We start from the raw sequence: 22,387 nt of genomic DNA on the forward strand, positions 1-22,387 counted from the left end.
CAAAATTTGGTGTGGACATTCTGCCATGTGAACATAGTCTTAAAGGGGTACTCCAGTGGAAAACTTTTTTTTTTTTATTATTTTTTTAAATCTACTGGTGCCAAAAAGTTATACAGATTTGTAAATGACTTCTATTGAAAAATCTTAATCCTTCCAGTACTTATTAGCTGCTGAATACTACAGAGGAAATTATTTTCTTTTTGGAACACAGAGCTCTCTGCTGACATCATGAGCACAGTGCTCTCTGCTGACATCTCTGTCCATTTTAGGAACTGTCCAGAGCAGCATATGTTTGCTATAGGGATTTTCTCTTACTCTGGACAGTTCTTAAAATGGACAGAGATGTCAGCAGAGAACACTGTGCTCGTGATGTCAGCAGAGAGCTCTGTGTTTCAAAAAGAAAATAATTTCTCTGTAGTATTCAGCAGTTAATAAGTACTGGAAGGATTAAGATTTTTTAATAGAAGTAATTTACAAATCTGTTTAACTTTCTGGCACAAGCTGATAAAAAAAAATGTTTTCCACTGGAGTACCCCTTTAATCTGCAGCTATGCCGTATTTTTACCACATAACAATGCCCTTGCATCTACCTCTGGCCACATCGGATGACAGTATTTTAGGTCCCTCTCAAGCTCCTTTTTCCTCCATTCTTTCCACAGTTTCATCTTGACCTTGGACTGATAGATTTCTTTAAATTCCTCCACAACCTGATATAACGTCAGGCCCAGAGCTATGCAAATGATAATGATCCTCCACACGTCCTGCAGTAAAGACAAATAAAGACAATTGATTATTCCTCAGCAAATCACAGCAAAATCCCTTATGATACATTTCTGGAGTTATTAAAGGGGTATTCCAGGATTTTTTTATATGACTATGCTACAGGGGCTGTAAACTTAGTGTAGTCCATAATATAGTGTCTGTACCTGTGTGTGACGGTTTTCTCACAATTCTTCTGTGATTTTCACCCTAATATTTATTTTTAACAGCATACAAAATGACTGTTGTCTCAGAATTTTCCCAGACTGTTGAGACCCAATTAGCTCCTAGCAGGCTATAACTACCCCTCCCCCTTACTACAATAAATAATTCAATAATAAATGACACAACAACAATTTAACTTTTCCGTGGGTGGGGATCGGCCACAGCTTTATTTATAAAATTACTTATATAAATAACAATTTAACTGTAACAAAGACACCGATTGGCTTCTTGCCAACCCGAGAGGTGCTGCCACCCCGTCCTGTGTGGAGGTCTACCCCGGGTTGACCCCGCTTTCACCGTCTTCTTACCGCCAAGCTGTTACTTACAATAAACAGACATACAAAAAAGGGAGGGAGGGAGGGCAAAACTCCGGGTCCTGGGCAGATTGAGGGGGGAAGGGAGGCACCACAGCTATAAATACCCAGGGGAGGGCCCCTGAAAGCCTGTGAAACTATTGAACCCCTGATTGGTGCACTCCTTCCCCCCCACCCATGGGACATACCACTATAGCCACTGGCAAGTTTTACAGGTGGGGGAGGGGGCTAAAACATTGCCTGTATATTTCTTAACCCCTTAACTGCTCACCAGTCAGGGGGCAAGCTAGTTATGCACAGCTTGCCCCTCCAGGTTGCAATGCGGCCGAGACCTGACATCACTAGTCAGCTGATGACAAGGAGCCTGTCTGCTTCAATGGGTGGAGCGATCGCTGGAGAGAGATCAATCTGCAACTAATGCAACAGCTGTAGGCACCCTGATTGAAAACCACAGGTCTTTTGAATGTATGCAACTCATTTATGTTTCAATGGGTGGGGTGGCTGATTTGTGGGAGGGAGGAAAATGGAATTGTGGGATTTGTAGTAAAAAAAAAAAGAAAACTCAAACAGGAAATACCAGTTCACAAAAAGCTAGGCACAGTGTTATGGTAATCTCACAACATAGCCCTTTAGCCCCAAGACAAGCGCAGATCCTTCCTAAGCCTGTCCATTACTGTCTGCCAGGTACGTACTAAAATCACCTTATGGTGGAGAACCCCTTTAATTATCCACTTCATGCTTTTCTGTATTTTTGGTGATTTTTGGTTAGGTTTGGTTTGGTCTCGTAGAGCATGGGTTTCCTGTGTTATGTTTTCAGGATTTCCTAAGTATTTCACATATTAATATCATGGGATATCCTCAACTTTTGACTTGCTGAGAGCCTTGAGCACATTGAGAAGCATTGCACTAGAGCAGTGGGTCCTAACTAGGGTGCTTCCAGCTGTTGCAAAACTACAACTCCCAGCATGACCGGACAGCTTTTAGCACTGGCGACACTTGTTTTACAAAACTAGTTTTTCAATACCCTATAACCAGGGCGTCCAACATACAGGTCACAGAACATCAAGGTGCTGCCCGCTGGGACTCTCTCAGGCTGGGTTCACACCATCTTTTTGCAATACCGTTCTCGTATCAGGTTCTTGATAAAAAACGGATTCCTTAAAACCTGACTAAACTGTATCAAAACGTGTGTACAAATTTTCTTCCGTATGCGGTTGAAAACCATATACCGTTTGAAAAATGATGTCTGGTTGCATCCATTTTTTAAGGGGAAAAAAAAACGTATACGTTTTTTTAACTTTTATTCCATTATGAATAAAGTTTCACTTGTTTGATTGAAATTCCAAGAATAAAAAAACTGTGCCAAGTCAAAAACCGTATGGTGAAAACCGTATGGGACCGTACGCACATACGGTTCTGTACGGTTCCCATTGACTCCCATGTTAAAAATAAAAACTTATACATTTCAATACGTTTTTTCACCCAGACCAAAAACCGTAGTAGGCTACAGTTTTGGATACGGGGGAAAAACCTGACAAAACCGTACAGGATGCAAAAGGGACACAACCTGAGGCATCGTTTGGCATACGGTTTTCAATGGAGAGTCAATGCATACGGTTTTCAATACGGTTCTGTACGGTTTTCACATTGAAAATGTATACGGGAACTGTATTGCAAAAACGTGGTGTGAACCTGGCGTAAGACAGTATTTTCCAAACAGTATGTCTCTAGCTGTTGCAAAACTACAACTCCCAGCATGCCCGGACAGCCGTTGGCTGTCCGGGCATGCTGGAAGTTGTAGTTTTGCAACAGCTGGAGACACACTGTTTGGATAACACTACTCTAAGAGATGCTCTGCACTGAGCGCCGCAGTGTGTCTCAGCATCACCAGCACGATGTTGTAGCTCCACACATCCGTGTTGCGTGACTGCGGACCGCGCAATGACATCTCACATGGGACCCGGGTCACAGGTCAATGAAGGAACATATAACGTGACGGCTTTGCCCATAGCAATCACATGGCACACAATGGCAAGTTATGTATACCAAATTAGGAAGGGGATGGAAAAGATTTATTTTCCCCTCCTAATAAATATTTATAGCATTTTAAACTTTTTTAACCTCTTAACGATTATCATTAATGGGTACTTATTGTAGCTCACCGTGTTTTTATTGGGGGGGGGGGGGGGTTAAGTAAGCTTGTGCATCAGTATGATAGTCTGGCTCCTGCTGTAACTACCTGGTAGACCCCAAAAATGGTGGCATTAAAATGTACAACTAAAAAAAATCGTTACGCCACTTGGAAGGTGACAATGAAAAAAAAAAAAATAAAAATAGCTTGGGCATTAGGGCTTCAAAAGCATGCCAGGGAAAGGGTTTTGTGGTGAGGGTGTGATGAAAGGCAGATGTTGTTACCCTAGGGGCAGATGGCAATAAATCCTTGTATTTGTGACGCCAGGACATGGTTAACCTCTGCACCAACCGAGTTATGGCCGCTGGATCCTGGGCTAGGAGCAGGGCAAATAATGACTCCGATGACAAGTTACGGAACAACGGCAGCTTTACTGAGGCAGACGGATGGAATAGTCTTTACAGCTCAGATAGGTCCAAGGAGGTGACCAGTGACTTTAGAGACTTGCGGGCTCACTGGGACTTTTAGTGGACATGGACAGAATGCTGCAGATCCACGCTGACTATAGACAGACTTGACTGACTTGACTAGGACTGACTAGACTTCCCCCCTTGTGTAGCTTACCAGGCTATGACGTTCACCTGTGGGGCACTTGGTGATGGAAGCGTGGTTGCGTGGTTAGGCCTTGGGTCTCCTCAGGACACCAGACACTCTCAGGTCTTGACTGTTCCTCAGCATGTACTCAAAAGCACTAACTAGCTCCTCCCTGGGTTTATAAGGGAGCAATTTGGAGGGGTCCCATAGGTCACCCACATGTCACCTGGTCACTGACACCTTCCCTGGTTACATGACTTGGTAACAACATTTAAAGGCATATGAACATTAGAAAGACATTCTCATACATAACACAAGGCACTAATTAACCATTTAAAATAAATACAATAAGGGTAGACTCAGGGGACACTGAGATAGAGTCCGCCACACAGGACAGAAAGGTACAGGACTACAACTCCTGTACTGGGCCACCACAGTTTAAAGGGATACTCCGGTGAAAACCTTTTTTCTTTTAAATCAACTGGTGGCAGAAAGTTACACATATTTGTAAATTACTTCTATTAAAAAATCTTAATCCTTCCAGTACTTATTAGCTGCTGAATACTACAGAGGAAATTCTTTTCTTTTTGGAATGTTCTCTGATGACATCACGAGCACAGTTCTCTCTGCTGACGTTATTATAATAATAATAACGCTTCATTTATTGTTGTCCTTAGTGGGATTTGAACCCAAGTCCCCAGCACTGGAAGGCAGCAGTGCTAACCACTGAGCCACCAAGCTGCCCTTAGCATACATCTGCTATGCATGGTTGCTAAAATGGACAGAGATGTCAACAGAGAGCACTGTGCTCGTGATGTCATCAGTGTTCCAAAAAGAAAGGAATTTCCTCTGTAGCATTCAGCAGCTAATAAGTACTGGAAGGATTAAGATTTTTTAATAAAAGTAATTTACAAATATGTTTAACTTTCTGCCACCAGTTGATTTAAAAGAAAAAAGGTTTTCACCGGAGTACCCCTTTAATATACTTTGTATTGCTGTGGAATATTAACATGCATTACAAAGCTAAAAGACCATGGGGGGAGATTTATCAAAACCTGTCTGTCTAGAAGAGTGGGGCAGTTGTCCATAGCAACCAATCAGATCGTTGCTTTCATTTTTCACAGGCCTCTGAGAAGCGATCTGATTGGTTGCTATGGGCAACTGCACTGATCTTCCTCTACACAGGTTTTGATAAATTCCCCCCATATGTTTTCCTATGAGGCCTATGCACAAATACATTTCTAATAAAATGCTTGGACACCCCTGTCCTATTAAGAGTTAATAAAGAGATTTCTTATATACGACCCTCATCCATTAGCCAGAATGTAGGTCAAATGGAGAGACATCATGCATGCTCGGCCACCGCTCCATTTACCGTCTATGATACGGCACTGGTCATGCGCGCTCCTGCTCGGTTTACTCATTTAACCCAGTCTTTCCTAACCAGTGTGCCTCCAGCTGTCTCAAAACTACAACTCCCAGCATGCTCGGACAGCCAAAGGCTGTCCGGGCATGCTGGGAGTTGTAGTTTTTCATGAGCAGGAGGCACCCTGGTTGGAAAACAGGGGTGCGGGGGCTATGATTTAAGCTGTCCGGGCATGCTGGGAGTTGTAGTTTTGCAACAGCTGGAGGCATAATGTTTTAAAAACACTGACCTGAGTACTACATGAATACATGGTGCTAAAAAACACTTCTCCTTAGTAAGTACAGTGACCCCCCGACCTACGATGGCCCCGACATACGATCATTTCCACATATGATGGCCTCTCAGAGGCAGCATCAACATACGATGCTTTTGTATGTCGGGGCCATCGCATAAACGGATATCCGGCAGCGCAGACTTCTTCAGCTGCCACCGGATAGCCATTTACGGTGCCCCGTGTGGTCCGCTGACGATCACTTACCTGTCCTCGGGGCTCCGGAGCGTCCTCTTCGGGATCCCCTGCATCGTCGGCGCTCTCCAGCGGCATGCATAGCGACGTGATGGCGGTGACGGAGAGCGAGGATGCCAGGGAAGCAGAGGCCTTGCCGGAGCGTCGGGGACACCCCGGGGACGCGGCGAGAGCAATGGAAGGTGACATCCAGGGCAGCGGTGACGATCGGTGACGGTCCGGAGCGGCGGGGACAGGTGAGTACAACTTCCACTAAATGTGGTCTACAACCTGTGGACCTCCAGATGTTGCAAAACTACAACACCCAGCATGCCCGGACAGCCAACGGCTGTCCGGGCATGCTGGATGTTGTAGTTTTGCAACATCTGGAGGTCCGCAGGTTGTAGACCACTGTCCTATACGTTACATTGCACGGATCCCTCAACATACGATGGTTTCAACAAACGATGGTCCATTTGGAACGGATTACCATCGTATGTTGAGGGACCACTGTACGTTATTATAAGAGGGTTATTTTATTACAATAGTTTAAGAAGTTTTTACACAACTTTTTGTGCTTCCAGAATGGCGGTGATATAGTCACATTCTCTGCTTGCACATGCCATGACGTACCTCTGGAAATTTGTAAGGGGCAGCCTCTGGTCTTGGCAGGGAGGAGGCGATTCCCAGAGCGGTCCAGGTTAGGATGAATAGGAGATTCAGTGACAGCATTATACAGATATTCTTCCTACAGGGGGAGAGAGAACATGCAGGCTTTTATCTCTAACAGCTGAGGGAGCGCTCTGCCCGCGGGCACCATCAATTAACTCAATGAAATGGGCTCCAGGCTTACCTGCCAAAAAATTTCCATTTTACTTCAATTAATTTCTGGATAACCGGGTGCATGATGATGTCTAGTTGTCGGGATTGGACGATGACTTCCAGCTGGAGAGGGTGAGAGGGAGAAGCAGACAGTGAGGGACGCACACATTATGGGGGCTAAAGGGATCACTTTACATGGCTGACCCATGACTTTATACTGTGTCTATAGATTGCACAGGTACCAAATATATCTGGATGATACCGAGTCCAGCCTTGAAGGGTTAATATTGTACTGTGTAGCCTCATGGAAGAGAGAAATACACAGCTATGTGGTAGCCTTGGGGTGTAGGGTATATTGGGTGTAGCTGTGCAGTAACTAAAGGGTGCTTGTTTAACCCTTATCACTCGTGACGCCAGGGTGAGGGCTCCTCTGTATATGCTTGTCCTATAGCCACCCGTCCCAAGAACGATAGGGAGGTGTAATAAATGAATGTCCACAACCGGAGGTTTTCAGAAAACTGTCGGAACTTTTACTGCAGGTTTTATGCAACATTAAACAGGAACAGTCTTTGTACAAGAAGAGTCTATGAGGATCCTGACAGTTGGTTGGGACCGTGAGAGTCTTAAGCTCAGGAGATTTATATGCGCTGTTCCCCTGGATTTAGGGGATTGAGTTTAGGTCCAGCAGTCACGCTAGCTTTAGCGGGGATTGTTATCGCAACTCATGATTAGATTCAGGCTGAGGCTGGCAGGCTTCAGGCCTAAGCTTGTCTTTGGAAGTTGCATGGATCACTTCTCTCTCTCTCCACAAGTCCGGAACCCAAGAGAGCGAGGATTGGCTGGCAGCTCCCTTATATGGGCAGGGGCTGGCCTTGAGCTGATTGATCCATACCATCTGTCATTCACTTTACAAGGAATTATGATCTAAACATGTGACCTAGGAAGGTCCTTTAACATACCGTAATAGAATTAACATTAATCATGTGACCTAAGGTCCTGCAACACTATATTCAACCTTAAATATATAATTACATATACGTGTAAACATCATAAAATTGAATAAGGAAGAGGCTACTAGGGGCTATCCCACCAGGAGGACCCTACTGGAACTAGGTAACTCTGACTTTGGGCACCACCATACAAGGTACGGTATACGGTACCGGGATACCACATATATATCTATATCTCATATCTATCTATCTATCTATCTCATATCTATCTATCTCATATCTATCTATCTATGTATCTCATATCTATCTATCTATCTCATATCTATCTATCTATCTATCTCATATCTATCTCATATCTATCTATCTATCTATCTCATATCTATCTATCTATCTCTCATATTTATCTATCTATGTATCTATGTATCTATCTCATATCTATCTATCTATCTCATCTCTATCTCATATCTATCTATCTATCTCTCATATTTATCTATCTATGTATCTATCTATCTATCTATCTCATATCTATCTATCTATCTCTCATATTTATCTATCTATGTATCTATCTATCTCATATCTATCTATCTATCTCATCTGTATCTCATATCTATCTATCTCATATCTATCTCTTTATCTATCTATTTATCTCTGTCTCATATCTATTTATCTATCTATTGTATTTCTATTTCTCTATTTCATCTCTCTCATATCTATCTAACTATTAAAATTTACATTACACTTATTATTGCCATAGATATATTAGAGGGCAAATTTCCCCATTTTAGACTAAGGGGAAATTTACCATATACGACAAACAATTATTATTGCGCCCCCTCCTCTTTTTTGTTGGATGAGGGGATGAGCTCCATTCTGTGTTGGGGACCACTGATATAGTCCCGTCATGTTGCGCCCATTATGACTTTTCACCTCTTTAGATTCACACCGGGTTCACATTCTTATGGTCCAATTGTGTCATCTTTCCCGTTCTCGCTTCCCCTGCACATGATTTGCAAGCAGAAAAGCCCAGAGCCCTGTGTTCTTGATCGCATTACGGCTCCCCATCATTAATTTTCCTGTTTGCTCCCATTGTTCCAGGTCTTTGAGAACATTTAGCCTTTTTCTCAAGCTGTGACTTTTTTTTTTTTCTTTATGTCTTTTAACCACATTGCAGTATTATGCTCCTCCACGTTACAAGTAATGCTAATGGTGCTTATGTTCTCCTTACAGCACTGGGAGCCCTGCAGTACTGTACAGACTGTCATTTTTTATGTAGTACTACTACTTCCAGCATGGAACAGACTGTTCCATGATGGGAGTAGTAGTACCTGTACTATAGACATATCGCTCCAGGTGTCAGTCTGACACCCGATGTGATCGTCCATAATATAGCAGTGATGTGGCTCTATACAACGCTCACATCTCTGCTCTATTCACATCACTCATTCATATTTTCCATCCAGAGCTGTGATTGGCCGGATGGTTGCAGCCAGTCACAGCTCTGAGGAAAAGATGAGTGAGTGGCCGGCCCGGAGTATAGAGCAGAGCAGGGATGCGAGCGATGTATACAGCCGCTCTGCATCTCTGCTATAGATAGGACGGTCACAGCGGGTGTCATTAGTGATACCCGTTGTGATCTGTTCTTACCTGCAGGTACTACTACTCCCAACATGAGGCACACTCTGCTCCATGCTGGGAGCTGTAGTATCTGCATTAATAGACAGATCGCAGCGAGTGTAACTTCTGACACCCACTGCGATCTGTCTATTAATGCAGGTACTACACACTCCTGACACCCGCTGTGATCCTCCTGTATAATGTATAGATGCAGCGGCCGGCGCTCTCCTATGGTCCCCTGCACGGCCGTATATATACACATTCTGATTTCTCACAGAGAGCTGTGATTGGCTGGAACCATCTGACCAATCACAGCTCTGCGGGAAATATGAATATGTGTATATATACGTCAGTGCAGGGGACCAGAGAAGAGCGGCCGCCGCATCTATACATTATACAGGAGGATCGCAACGGGCGATCTGTCAATAAGTACAGGCAACTACTACTCCCATCATGGAACAGTGTGTTCCATGCTGGGAGTAGTAGTACAACCTAAAAAATGTTTTAAAAAAAAGTGAAAAACACGCACACACACACACACACACTACATTTTTATTATTGTCGGCTACATTTTTAGTGCTTTACCCGCTCACATAAATTGATCCCTGTTTAGAAATTAATAAACATTTTGTAATAAAAAAAGATACATTTCGTTAGATACAATTATTTCCATCACTACTGTATATTTTTTTTATTTTTTTTTTATGGTACCCTACGAAATTTTAATAAAAAAGGTATCTCCATAATTTTTTTAGATGGCTAAAGTCCAAAAAAAGAATAAAAAACGCCTGCAAAAACGCTAAATTTTAAACCAACATGGCGTTTTTCTTGGCATTCTTGCTCTCCTATAGACTTCTATGGGAGGAAAACGTCACGATTTCAGAGCAAAAAACGCCAAACTAGGTTTTGTTGGGCGATTTGAAAATCCAGCCTCTGAGGCCGAAATTGCTGAAAAACGCCAAAAGGATTAAAAAAAACAAATGCCAAACTGAAAAACGCCAAGTGAATCTGGCATTTTGCAGTTTACTATTGACTTGCAGCCAACATCTGGACGCAGCGTTTTTTCACTGGAAAATTTGCGTTTTTTATAGTGCTTCTGCAAAAAAAAAAACTCAGTGGAGTTCCAGCCTGAGTCTGAAATCTATAAAAAAGGACATGCAGCCAGGACTCGTAGGGAGACCTCTAGTGGTCATTTTTTCAAAGTGGAAAATTAAATAGAAAGAAGCCTATTTTTTTATAACATGCAATTGGAAAATTATTCTGCATACATTAATCTATAATATATCAGAAGTTTTACCCTTTAACCACTTAAGGACCTAGGGCGTATGGATACGCCTTGACGTCCTGGTACTTAAGGACCCAGGGCGTATACATACGCCCGTGGGAATTTCGGTCCCCGCCGCGCGCCGGGCGGGGACCGGGCCGGGGTGACTGCTGATATCTATCAGCAGGCACCCCGTGCAAATGCCCAGGGGGGTCATCAGACCCCCCCCCCCCCCATCGGCGATCGGCGCAAATCGCAAGTGAATTCACACTTGCGATTTGCGCCGATTCCGGGTCATACGGGTCTATTGTGACCCGGTACCCCGGAATAGAAGGGGGATCGCGGTTGTCTAAGACACCCACGATCCCCCTGTAGGCACAGGAGTGAGGTGGCAGAGTTGCCACCCCTCCTATCCCTGCTATTGGTCTGCTATTGATCGTCAGAGGCGACGACCAATAGCAGACCGGGGGCGGGGGGGTTAACTTTCGTTTTCCCCGTCCTGCCCACCCACAATAGGCGGGGCAGAACGGGGAACCGAAGGGGACCGGGTGCCGACGTCCACTTACCCGTCCGGAGGCTGCGGCGACGTTGATCGGCGGGCGGCGTGACCTGCGTCTGAAGAGGACGGCTGCCGGGATCCTACGGAAGCCGGTAAGTAGATCTGGAGGGCTACAGTCTGGGGGGCTTTTTTTTCCTTTTACCGCTTGTGAAAAGGAAAAGTTGGGGGCTACACCAGCCTGTTAGTGTAAAATTTTTTATTTTTTTACACTAACATGCTGGTGTTGCCCCATACTTTTTATTTCCACAAGCGGTAAAAGGAAAAAAAGACCCACAAAATTTGTAACGCAATTTCTCCTGAGTACAGAAATACCCCAGATGTGGGCGTAAAATGCTCTGCGGGCACACAACAAAGCTCAGGAGTGAGAGCGCACCATGTACATTTGAGGCCTAAATTGGTGATCTGCACAGGGGTGGCTGATTTTACAGCGGTTCTGACAAACGCAGAAAAAAATAAATACCCACATGTGACCCCATTTTGGAAACTACACCCCTCACGGAATGTAACAAGGGGTATAGTGAGCCTGAACACCCCACAGGTGTTTGACGAATTTTCATTAAAGTTGGATGGGAAAATGAAAAAAATTATATTTTTTCGCTAAAATGCTGGTGTTACCCTAAATTTTTTATTTTCACGTCGGGAAATAGGAAAAAAGCCCCCCAAATTTGTAAACCCATCTCTTCTGAGTAAGAACATACCCCATATGTGAATTTAAAGTGCTCTGCGGGCGAACTACAATGCTCAGAAGAGAAGGAGCGCCATTGGGATTTTGTAGAGAACATTTGTCCGGAATTGAAGGCCACATGTGTTTACAAAGCCCCCATAGTGCCAGAACAATGGACCCCCGACACATGTGACCCCATTTTGGAAACTACACCCCTCACGTAATGTAATAAGGGGTACATTGAGAATTTACGCCCCACAGGTGTCTGACAGATTTTTTGGAACAGTGGTCCGTAAAAATGAAAAATAAAATTTTTCATTTGCACAGCCCACTGTTCCAAAGATCTGTGGGGTGTAAATACTCACTGCACCCCTTATTAAATTCTGTGAGGGGTGTAGTTTCCAAAATGGGGTCACATGTGGGGGGTTCCACTGTTCTGGCACCACGGGGGGGCTTTGTAAACGCACATGGCCCCTGACTACCATTCCAAACTAATTCTCTTTCCAAAAGCTCAATGGCGCTCCTCCTCTTCTGAGCATTGTAGTTCGCCAGCAGAGCATTTTACGTCCTAACATGGGGTATTTCTATACAAGAAATGGGGTTACACATTTTGGGGGTCATTTTCACCTATTACCCCTTGTAAAAATGTAAAATTTAGGGGGAAAACTGCATTTTAGTAAAAAAAAAAATTTTTTTCATTTACACATCCAACTTTAACGAAAAGTCGTCAAACACCTGTGGGGTGTTAAGGCTCAGCGGACCCCTTGTTACGTTCCTTGAGGGGTGTAGTTTCCAAAATAATATGCCATGTGGGTATTTTTTGCTGTTCTGGCACCACAGGGGCTTCCTAAATGTGACATGCCCCCAAAAAAACATTTCAGCAAAAGTTGCTTTCAAAAAGCCAAATGTGACTCCTTCTCTTCTGAGCATTGTAGTTTGCCCGCAAAGAATTTTACGTCCTAACATGGGGTATTTCCATACTCAGAAGAGATGGGGTTACAAATTTGGGGGGGCATTTTCTCCCATTACCCTTTGTAAAAATGGTAAATTTGGGGGAAAAACTGCACTTTAGTGAAAAAAATGTTTTTTTTCATGTACACATCCGACTTTAACGAAAAGTCGTCAAACACCTGTGGGGTGTTAAGGCTCACTGGACCCCTTGTTACGTGCCTTGAGGGGTCTAGTTTCCAAAATGGTATGCCATGTTGGGGTTTTCTGCTGTTCTGGCACCATAGGGGCTTCCTAAATGTGACATGCCCCCCAAAAACCATTTCAGCAAAATTCCCTCTCCAAAATCCTATTGTCGCTCCTTCCCTTCTGAGCCCTCTGGTGCACCCGCCGAACACTTGACATACACATATGAGGTATTTCCTTACTCGAGAGAAATTGGGTTACAAATATTGGGGGGATTTTTCATCTATTACCCCTTGTAAAAATTCAAAAACTGGGTCTACAAGAACATGCGTGTGTAAAAAATGAAGATTTTGAATTTTCTCCTTCACTTTGCTGCTATTCCTGTGAAACACCTAAAGGGTTAACACACTTACTGAATGTCATTTTGAATACTTTGAGGGGTGCAGTTTTTATAATGGGGTCATTTGTGGGGTATTTCTAATATGAAGGCCCTTCAAATCCACTTCAAAACTGAACTGGTCCCTGAAAAATTCCGATTTTGAAAATTTTGTGAAAAATTGGAAAATTGCTGCTGAACTTTGAAGCCCTCTGATGTCTTCCAAAAGTAAAAACACGTCAATTTTATGATGCAAACATAAAGTAGACATATTGTATATGTGAATCAATGTATAATTTATTTGGAATATCCATTTTCCTTACAAGCAGAGAGCTTCAAAGTTAAAAAAATGCTAAATTTTCAATTTTTTCATCAAATTTTGGAATTTTTCACCAAGAAATGATGCAAGTATCGACAACATTTTACCACTAACATAAAGTAGAATATGTCACGAAAAAACTATCTCGGAATCAGAATGAAAGGTAAAAGCATTCCAGAGTTATTAATGCTTGAAGTGACAGTGGTCAGATGTTCAAAAAATGGGCGGGTCCTTAAGGTATATTTGGGCTGGGTCCTTAAGGGGTTAAAGCAGGCACCAGCAAAATGAGCCAGCACTAGGACCGCTCAAAAATGCACCATCTAAACAAATGGCAATGCACTTCTGAGCGGATTCTGCTGAAAGAATTGACATATTTATCCTTTCGGCTAAGTCTGGGGTCCAAAATTATTTCTGCTGCACTGTATTTTCCAAGTGGAATTCCGCTCGGAAAATATGTAGTGTAGTGACCCCTAAATGTTTATGTGGTGCATAATATGTATATCAGGTACTAAAGAAATTTTTAAAATGTATTCCTGTGCATTGCATGTAATTTACTGCACACACTGAGGTCTTACAAAAGTGTGAGGTCTTTCCGTGCCGGATAAGTGTCTGCTCTTCTCTTAGTATCAATATTCTGTCAATCACAGGATGGTTAGGAATTGGTTTGGGCAATTTACATAAGGAGGACTCCTAAACTTATCATGGAAAGGACTCCTAAGAACTTAAAGGGGTACTCCGGTGGAAAACTTTTTTATTTTTGAATCAACTTGTGCCAGAAAGTTAAACAGATTTGTAAATTACTTCTATTAAAAAAAATCTTAATCCTTCCAGTACTTATTAGCAGCTGTATACTACAGAGGAAATTCTTTTCTTTTTGGATTTCTCTTCTGTCACTCCCACAGTGCTCTCTGCTGACACCTCTGCCATTTTAGGAACTGTCCAGAGCAGGAGAAAATCCCCATAGCAAACATATGCTGCTCTGGACAGTTCCTAAAATGGACAGCAGAGGTCAGCAGAGAGCACTGTGGTCGTAACAGAAGAGAAAGCCAAAAAGATAAGCATTTCCTCTGTAGTATACAGCCCCTAATAAGTACTGGAAGGATTAAGATTTTTTAAAGGGTACCTTTCATCAAAAAAAACTTTTGATATATTATAGATTAATGTATGCATAATAATGCTTTGAAAAAATTACCACTAGGGGTCTCCCTACCAGTCCTTTTTTTTTTTTTTTTTTACAGATTTCAGACTCATGCAGGAGTCCTAAATCTCAGACTGCAGCCAGGACACAGAAAAAATCTCTGGCAGTGAGCAGTGCTGAGTTTGTCTGTGTTCCGGCTGCAGTCTGAGATTTAGGACTCCTGCATGAGTCTGAAATCTATAAAAAAGGACTGGTAGGGAGACCCCTAGTGGTCATTTTTTCAAAGTGGAAAATTAAATAGAAAGAAGCATATTTTTTAATAACATGCAATTGTAAAGTTATTCTGCATATCTTAATCTATAATATATCAAACTTTTTTTGATGAAAGGTAACCTTTAATAGAAGTAATTTACAAATCTGTTTAACTTTCTGGCACCAGTTGATTTATAAAAAAAAGTTTTCCACCGGAGTACCCCTTTATGTCTATGTCAGTGTTTCCCAACCAGGGTGCCTCCAGCTGTTGCTAAACTACAACTCCCAGCATGCCCGGACAGCCTTTGACTGTCTGGGCATGCTGGGAGTTGTAGTTTTGTAACAGCTGGAGGCACCCTGGTTGGGAAACACTGGTCCATGTGGTTCTGGGTTCTGTTTGCACTTTAGGGAATTTACTCCCTTGGGAGAGGAAAAATAGATTTTGCAGAAGAATAAGGTAAACTGGATGGAAAAGTGTTTTTTTTTTTTTTTTCATCCTTATTTCTTATAATATTATTAATTGTTCTGCAGACGTGTAACAAGTAATATCTAGAACTCCAAATCACCAAAGAATCCTTGTAGATGTGGTTGGTCTGGGAAGTGTAGAGCAGTGGTCTCAAACTATGGCCCTCCAGATGTTGCAAAATTTCAACTTCCAGCATGCCCGGACAGCCAACGGCTGTCCGGGCATGCTGGGAGTTGAAGTTTGGCAACATCTGTAGGGCCACGGTTTGAAACCACTGGCGTAGAGGATTATGTTGAGTATAGTAGTCCCAGAATGGTAATAATCTAATGTTCCTTTATGAACCCACAAATATTTTGTTGTGAGTGAAGCTGTTTCCGCATACAAAGCACAAGACTCTGTTGCTAGGATTCTCTGAAATATTTTATAAACTTAAAGGGGTACTACGGTGGAAAACATTATTATTTTTTTTTTTTTTTAAATCAACTGGTGCCAGAAAGTTATACAAATTTGTAAATTGCTTCTATTAAAAAATCTTTACCCTTCCAGTACTTTTTAGCAGCTGTATGCTACAGAGGAAATTCTTTTCTTTTTGAATTTCTTTTTTGTCTTGTCCACAGTGCTCTCTGCTGACACCTCTATCTGTGTCAGGAACTGTCCAGAGCAGCTCAGGTTTGCTATGGGAATTTTCTCCTGCTCTGGAAAGTTCCTGATACAGGCATCAGGTGTCAGCAGAGAGCACTGTGGCCAGGACAAAAAAGAAATTAAAATAGAAAATAATTTCCTCTGTAGCATACAGCTGCTAAAAAGTACTGGAAGGGTAAAGATTTTTTAATAGAAGTAATTTACAAATCATTGTAACTTTCTGGCACCAGTTGATTTAAAAATATATATATGTTTTCCACCGGAGTACCCCTTTAACCGAACTTTTTCTGAAATTCCAGTGAAAATACAGATACTTGAATACATTGTAAGATACAGATTTGTAGTCAGCAGAATAGAGATTTGGTCACTGTCCCTTTAAATAATGCTTCTACAGCAGCATGGCAGAATTTAGGAAACTTTAAAGGGGTACTTTAAAGTTTCTGCCAATAGGTCATTTTTATTTTATTTTTTTTAAATCACCTATTGCCAGAAAGTTAAACAGATTTGCAAATAACATATATATATATATATATATATATATATATATATATATATATCCTAATCCCTCCAGTACTTATCAGCTGCTGTATGCACCACAGTAAGTTCTTTTCTTTTTGAATTTCTTTTCTGTCTGACCACAGTGCTCTCTGCTGACACCTCTGTCCATGTCTAGAGCAGGAGCAAATCCCCACAGCAATCCTCTCCTTCTCTGGACAGTTTCTGACATGGACAGAGGTGTCAGCAGAGAGCACTCTGGTCAGACAGAAAAGAAATATAAAAAGAAAAGAACTTCCTCTGGAGCATACAGCAGCTGATAAGTACTGGAAGGATTAACATTTTTTTTAAATAAAAGTAATTTACAAATCTGTTTAACTTTCTGGCACCAGTTGATTTAAAATAAAAATGTTTTCCACCGTAGTAACCCTTTAGTGCTTTAGCTTGTGTACTCCAACCTGTCTACTGGAGTTCTCTAGCGCTCAAGTTCTCAGTCCTATTTACTGAAACTAGGATCTTCATGGGTTGGTTTACTGTGGTATAATGTGCAAAATAGGACTTCACTTTACTCACTCTTTGGTGGCTAATCTGTGACCCGACACTTGGAAAGGCGCATCCAGGGAAGTACCCCCGACTTTGCAGACAGGCAGCACTGACCCGACTGTTTGGCCCAAAATAAAGATCAACATAGGCTGGGTTCAAACCATATTTTTGCAATACAGTTCCCCTTTCAGGTTTTTGTTAAAAAAAATGGATTCCTAAAAACCGGACTAAACTGTATCAAAACGTGTGTACAAATTTTTATCTGTATACGGTTTGAAAAATAATGTTCGGTTGCATCCGTTTTTTTAAGAAAAAAAGATATACGTTTTTTAATTTTCACTTTGTTTCATTTGTTTGATTGAAAGTCCAAGAAAAAAAACTGTGCAAAGTCAAAAACCGTATGATGCAAACCTGGAGGAATTGTACGCACATACAGCTCTGTATGGTTCCGCTTGATTCCCATGTTAAAAAAAAAACTTATACGGTTTAATACAGCTTTTCACCAGGACCAAAAACCGTGGTAGGCCACGGTTTTGTGACCGGAGAAAAAAATGTAAAAAGCCGTATGGTTTGAAAAATGGAGACAACCATATACATTATGTTGCATACGGTTTTGAATGGGAAGTCTTAGGGCACGGTTTTCTTTGTACGGTTACATATGTTTTTTTTTTTATTAAACCGTATAGCAAAATTGTGGTGTGAACTAGGGATCGACCGATTATCGGTATGGCCGATATTATCGGCCGATAATCATGATTTTGGGCATTATGGGTATCGGCAATTACCTTGCCGATAAGCCGATAATGCACCAACCCCCCCCCCCCACGACCCGCCGCACCGCGTCGCACCCCCCACCGCACCGCCCCGGCCCCATTGCCTCCCCCATCCCCGGTTTTATAATTACCTGTTCCCGGGGCCCGGGGTCCACGCTACTTCTTGCTCCTGCTGCGTCCTGCGTTACGCTGTGTGCAATGACGAGTGACGTGCGCGACGTGACGTCACCGTCAGTGCACACAGTGACAGTTCAGGAGAACGCCACCGGAGGCAGATGTGGAGTGGACCCCAGGAACAAGTAATTATAAACCCGGGGATGGGGGAGGCAATGGGGCCGGTGCGGTGCGGGGGGGGCGGTCGCGGTGCGGCAGGGAGGTCGCAGGTGCGGCGGCGGTCGCGGTGCGGCGATAGGTCTCAGGACCCCCGGACAGGCAGGGGGAGAGTAGCGGGTGGCGGCAGCGGCCTATGGCACCGCAAAAGCCACTTCAGTGCATTGATTTAAAGCGCCCACTTTAAATCAATGATCTGCAGCGGTGTCGCGGGGGGATATCGGTATAAGTTACCGGCTATCGGCCCTAACCTCCACCGATTATCGGTATCGGTATCGCCCCTAAAAAAACGATATCGGTCAATCCCTAGTGTGAACCCACCCTAACACTAAGGCCCTTGTACAGCTTCTCCTTTATTGAAGGAAAAATTGAAGTAGAACAAATTCTTGTAGCACGGACTGGAACAGGGATAAGGGACAGCAACTGAATTGTATACTAGGCAGAATATACGTGACCTACGTAGATGTAGACCTAGACATAGACAAAAACAAAAGCAAGCTGAAGCACATGTGGCTCTTGCAGAGGCCAAGCCGGGAACACACTAACTTGTTTTGGTCCACCCCTTTCCCCAGGGGAGGAGGGTTGGACTAGAGACTTTCTCCTGCAATTTTTGGCTAGGAGACAACATGTGACCAAATTATCATTCAACTGTACATTGAAATGCAGGCATGTGAGCAATATTAACCCTTTGCACTCTGAAAGACCTTAGTGTAGGCAGAAAATTAAAAACAATGCACAGACATACATTTGCTGGATTGTCCAGTACCCGAAATAGACAAGATATACCCAGCAAATCTTTATACACTCAGCCACCAGACAACTCCATAGTGGGTTTCAGCTAGAACAACTGTACTGGAATACTACATAGATATAAAGACAGCCTCGGTACCAGTGTTTTCCAAACAGTGTCTCCAGCCATTGCAAAACTACAACTCCCAGCATGCCCGGACAGCCTTCGGCTGTCCGGGCATGCTGGGAGTTGTAGTTTTGCAACAGCTGGGGACAAACCACACTGCTTTATACAGTAATTGCAATAGGGCAACTTCATTTTTGATTTATCACTTCATTCATTTATTGAAAATCAAAGTAACAGCTTGTGATAACATTAGCAGGGTGCAGCCTGTTCCTTCACATAATGTTCTGCTAATGGGCCATGCAACCTTTTGAAGGCAAAGCTTCTTTTCTCAACATAATGAACTGAACCTATTGCAATAATAAAAGTGAGGGTGTTAATCTGCAAGGATCATTTTCAACACTTGGAGTACTGCTTATGTGACTATAATATCCTTGGTGCAGTGCCATTAAAGGGGTATTCCAGGAAAAAACTTTTTTTTATATATCAACTGGTTCCAGAAAGTTAAACAGATTTGTAAATTACTTCTATTAAAAAAATCTTAATCCTTTCAGTACTTATGAGCTTCTGAAGTTAAGGTTGTTCTTTTCTGTCTAAGTAATATCTGATGACACCTGTCTCGGGAACCGCCCAGTTTAGAAGCAAATCCCCATAGCAAACCTCTTCTAAACTGGGCGGTTCCCAAGACACGTGTCATCAGAGATTACTTAGACAGAAAAGAACAACCTAAACTTCAGAAGCTCATAAGTACTGAAAGGATTAAGGTTTTTTTTTTATAGAAGTAATTAACAAATCTGTTTAACTTTCTGGAGCCAGTTGATATATAAAAAAAAGTTTTTTTCCTGGATAACCCCTTTAACATAAACACACTTATCTGTTGTTACTGTATTTTTGTATTATGGTACTCCAGTGGAAAACTCTTTTTTATTTTATTTTTTTTTTTTAATCAACTGGTGCCAGAAAGTTAATCCTTCCAGTACTTATTAGCTGCTGAATACTACAGAGGAAATGATTTTCTTTTTAGAACACAGTGCTCTCTGGTGACATCATGACCACTGTGTGCTCTGCTGACATCTCTGTCCATTTTAGGAACTGTCCAGAGCAGCATATGTTTGCTATGGGGATTTTCTCCTACTCTGGACAGTTCTTAAATGGAGAGAGGTGTCAGCAGAGAGCACTGTGCTCGTGATGTCAGCAGAGAGCTCTGTGTTCCAAAAAGAAAATAATTTCCTCTGTAGTATACAGCAGCTGATAAGTACTGGAAGGATTAAGAGTTTTTAATAGAAGTCATTTACAAATCTGTTTAACTTTCTGGCACCAGTTGATAAAAAATAAAAAAGTTTTCCACCGGAGTATCCCTTTAAAGGGGAACTCTGGTACATGAGTACTGTGGATAGGGGATAAGTGTCTGATCACGAGGGGTCTGATCTTCTTTCTGCCCCCTCCTGGCTCTCCCCATGCGTGTCCTCTGCGCCGTGTATGGATTACAGTTGACTGTGGCACAAAGTGGTGGCCAACACGCACCTCCATTTATCTCTATGGGAGAGCTGGAGATCGTTGGTGTATCTCCGGCTCTCCTATAGAGATACATGGAGGAGCATGTCGGCCACCGCATGGGGAGAGGTTTCTCCATGCATGAGGAGAGCCGTGGTGCCAAGCAGGGGATCGTGGGGGTGTCCCAGCGGTTGGACCCCCTGCAATCAGACACTTATCCCCTATGCAAAGGATTCTGTGAATAGGGGATAAGTACTCATGTACCAAGAGAAAAAGGGTCAGGAGGTAAAAATTCAACACAACCGAGTCTTCTATCCACCTACATCATTTGTCGGCAGAGAGTAAGGCTCATGCATATACTAAAGCAGAAGGGTCAGCTTCCTTTAGTCTAAGGTATATGGGCACCTTAAGAGCAGTGATATAGTAGGTGAATCCATACAATGATGAACTGCAGAGTTATACACCTCCCCTGACTTTATCTTCTTTAGTGTGTCCTAGGAGATACAGCCTGACATGGCTTTTTTTGTTTTGTTTTTTTGCTTGTAAGAGCTTACAAGGTTAAGGGACAGAGTTTTTTTTTTTTTTTTTTTGCTGGTCATGCTGCCCTCATCACCAGCAAGGAGAGCAGTGGATTGGGTCACATCCCGGTTCCAGAGGGTGTGGGAGGGGAGTCATATACAACAGCATAAAGCTTAAAATTAAAGAGGAAAAAAAATGTTTTTAATCAACTGGTGTAAGTTACACAGATTTGTAAATGACTTCTATTAAAAAATCTTAATCCTTCCAGTACTTATCAGCTGCTGTATGCTCCAGAGGAAGTTCTTTTCTTTTTGAATTTCTTTTCTGTCTGACCAGAGCGCTCTCTGCTGACACCTCTGTCCATGTCAGGAACTGTCCAGAGCAGGAGAAAATCCCCATAGCAAACCTCTCCTGCTCCGGACACTTCCTGACATGGACAGAGGTGTCAGCAGAAAGCACTGTGGTCAGACTGGAAAGAAATTCAAACAGAAAATAACTTCCTCTGTAGTATACAGCAGCTGATAAGTACTCGAAGTATTAACATATTTTAATAGAAATTATTTACAAATCTGTATATCTTTCTGGCACCAGTTGATTTAAAAAAAAAATTGTTTTCCACCGGAGTACCCCTTTAAATCTTTTTGTCCACAATACAGAATATGTAATAGGGTTCCAATCACTAATGTGCTATTTCCAATATCAGTTTAGCTTTATTTGATACAAGATCTAGTGTGCGACTGCTACCTCTGCATCCCCATCCACTCTATGTTTCCTTGCAACATGTACAACAATCTTCAAGAATTAGAATCAAAATTAGAATAAATGGCTCACCAGGAGGAGGAGGAAATTAGAAATTAATCCTATATACTCAGCAATAGATTATTTATGTTCTACTTCTCCTCTCAGTTTGAATTCTTTGTGTGATCACAGAATATGGCGTCACGTATTACTCTATTACTCTATTTCTGCCCACTCTTCACACCATTGTTACAGAAGAAGGTGTGGGCTTTGCTTAATCTCACACAAAGTAATACTTACAGTCACTATGCTAAAGGCGAGACAAGGATGTGTAATACTGCTGAGAAGGGATAATGCCGGAGTGTGCACCAATTCCTTACATACAGTAGAAGCAGCTGTGTTGTGGGCAGAACTACCACTCAACATCACCATAGTGGCATTGTGAAAGGATGCCGGGGGCAATGTCTCTTATGGAGGCATCTATAATATAGACACATTTATTGGGAGTCCTGAATTGCATCGAGACTTATGGAAAATTTGCAACCACA

The 22,387-nt window shown here is 42.4% G+C and overlaps 1 protein-coding gene across 5 annotated transcripts in view; it reads right to left on the minus strand.

Moving 5' to 3' along the window:
* LOC130274414 (uncharacterized) overlaps positions 1 to 22,387 on the minus strand; it is a 245,551-nt gene that overhangs the window by 147,326 nt on the left and 75,838 nt on the right. For all 5 annotated transcript variants that reach the window (XM_056522734.1, XM_056522733.1, XM_056522735.1 and 2 more), the window contains exons 10-12: positions 6,748 to 6,839; positions 6,528 to 6,642; positions 591 to 761 (exon numbers count right to left, since the gene is read on the minus strand). In XM_056522734.1, the coding sequence (XP_056378709.1) occupies positions 591 to 761; positions 6,528 to 6,642; positions 6,748 to 6,839 (378 nt within the window). The remainder of the gene's footprint in view (positions 1 to 590; positions 762 to 6,527; positions 6,643 to 6,747; positions 6,840 to 22,387) is intronic.

This window comes from Hyla sarda, chromosome 5 (assembly GCF_029499605.1).
Source record: "Hyla sarda isolate aHylSar1 chromosome 5, aHylSar1.hap1, whole genome shotgun sequence".
NCBI classification, from domain to species: Eukaryota; Metazoa; Chordata; class Amphibia; order Anura; family Hylidae; genus Hyla; species Hyla sarda.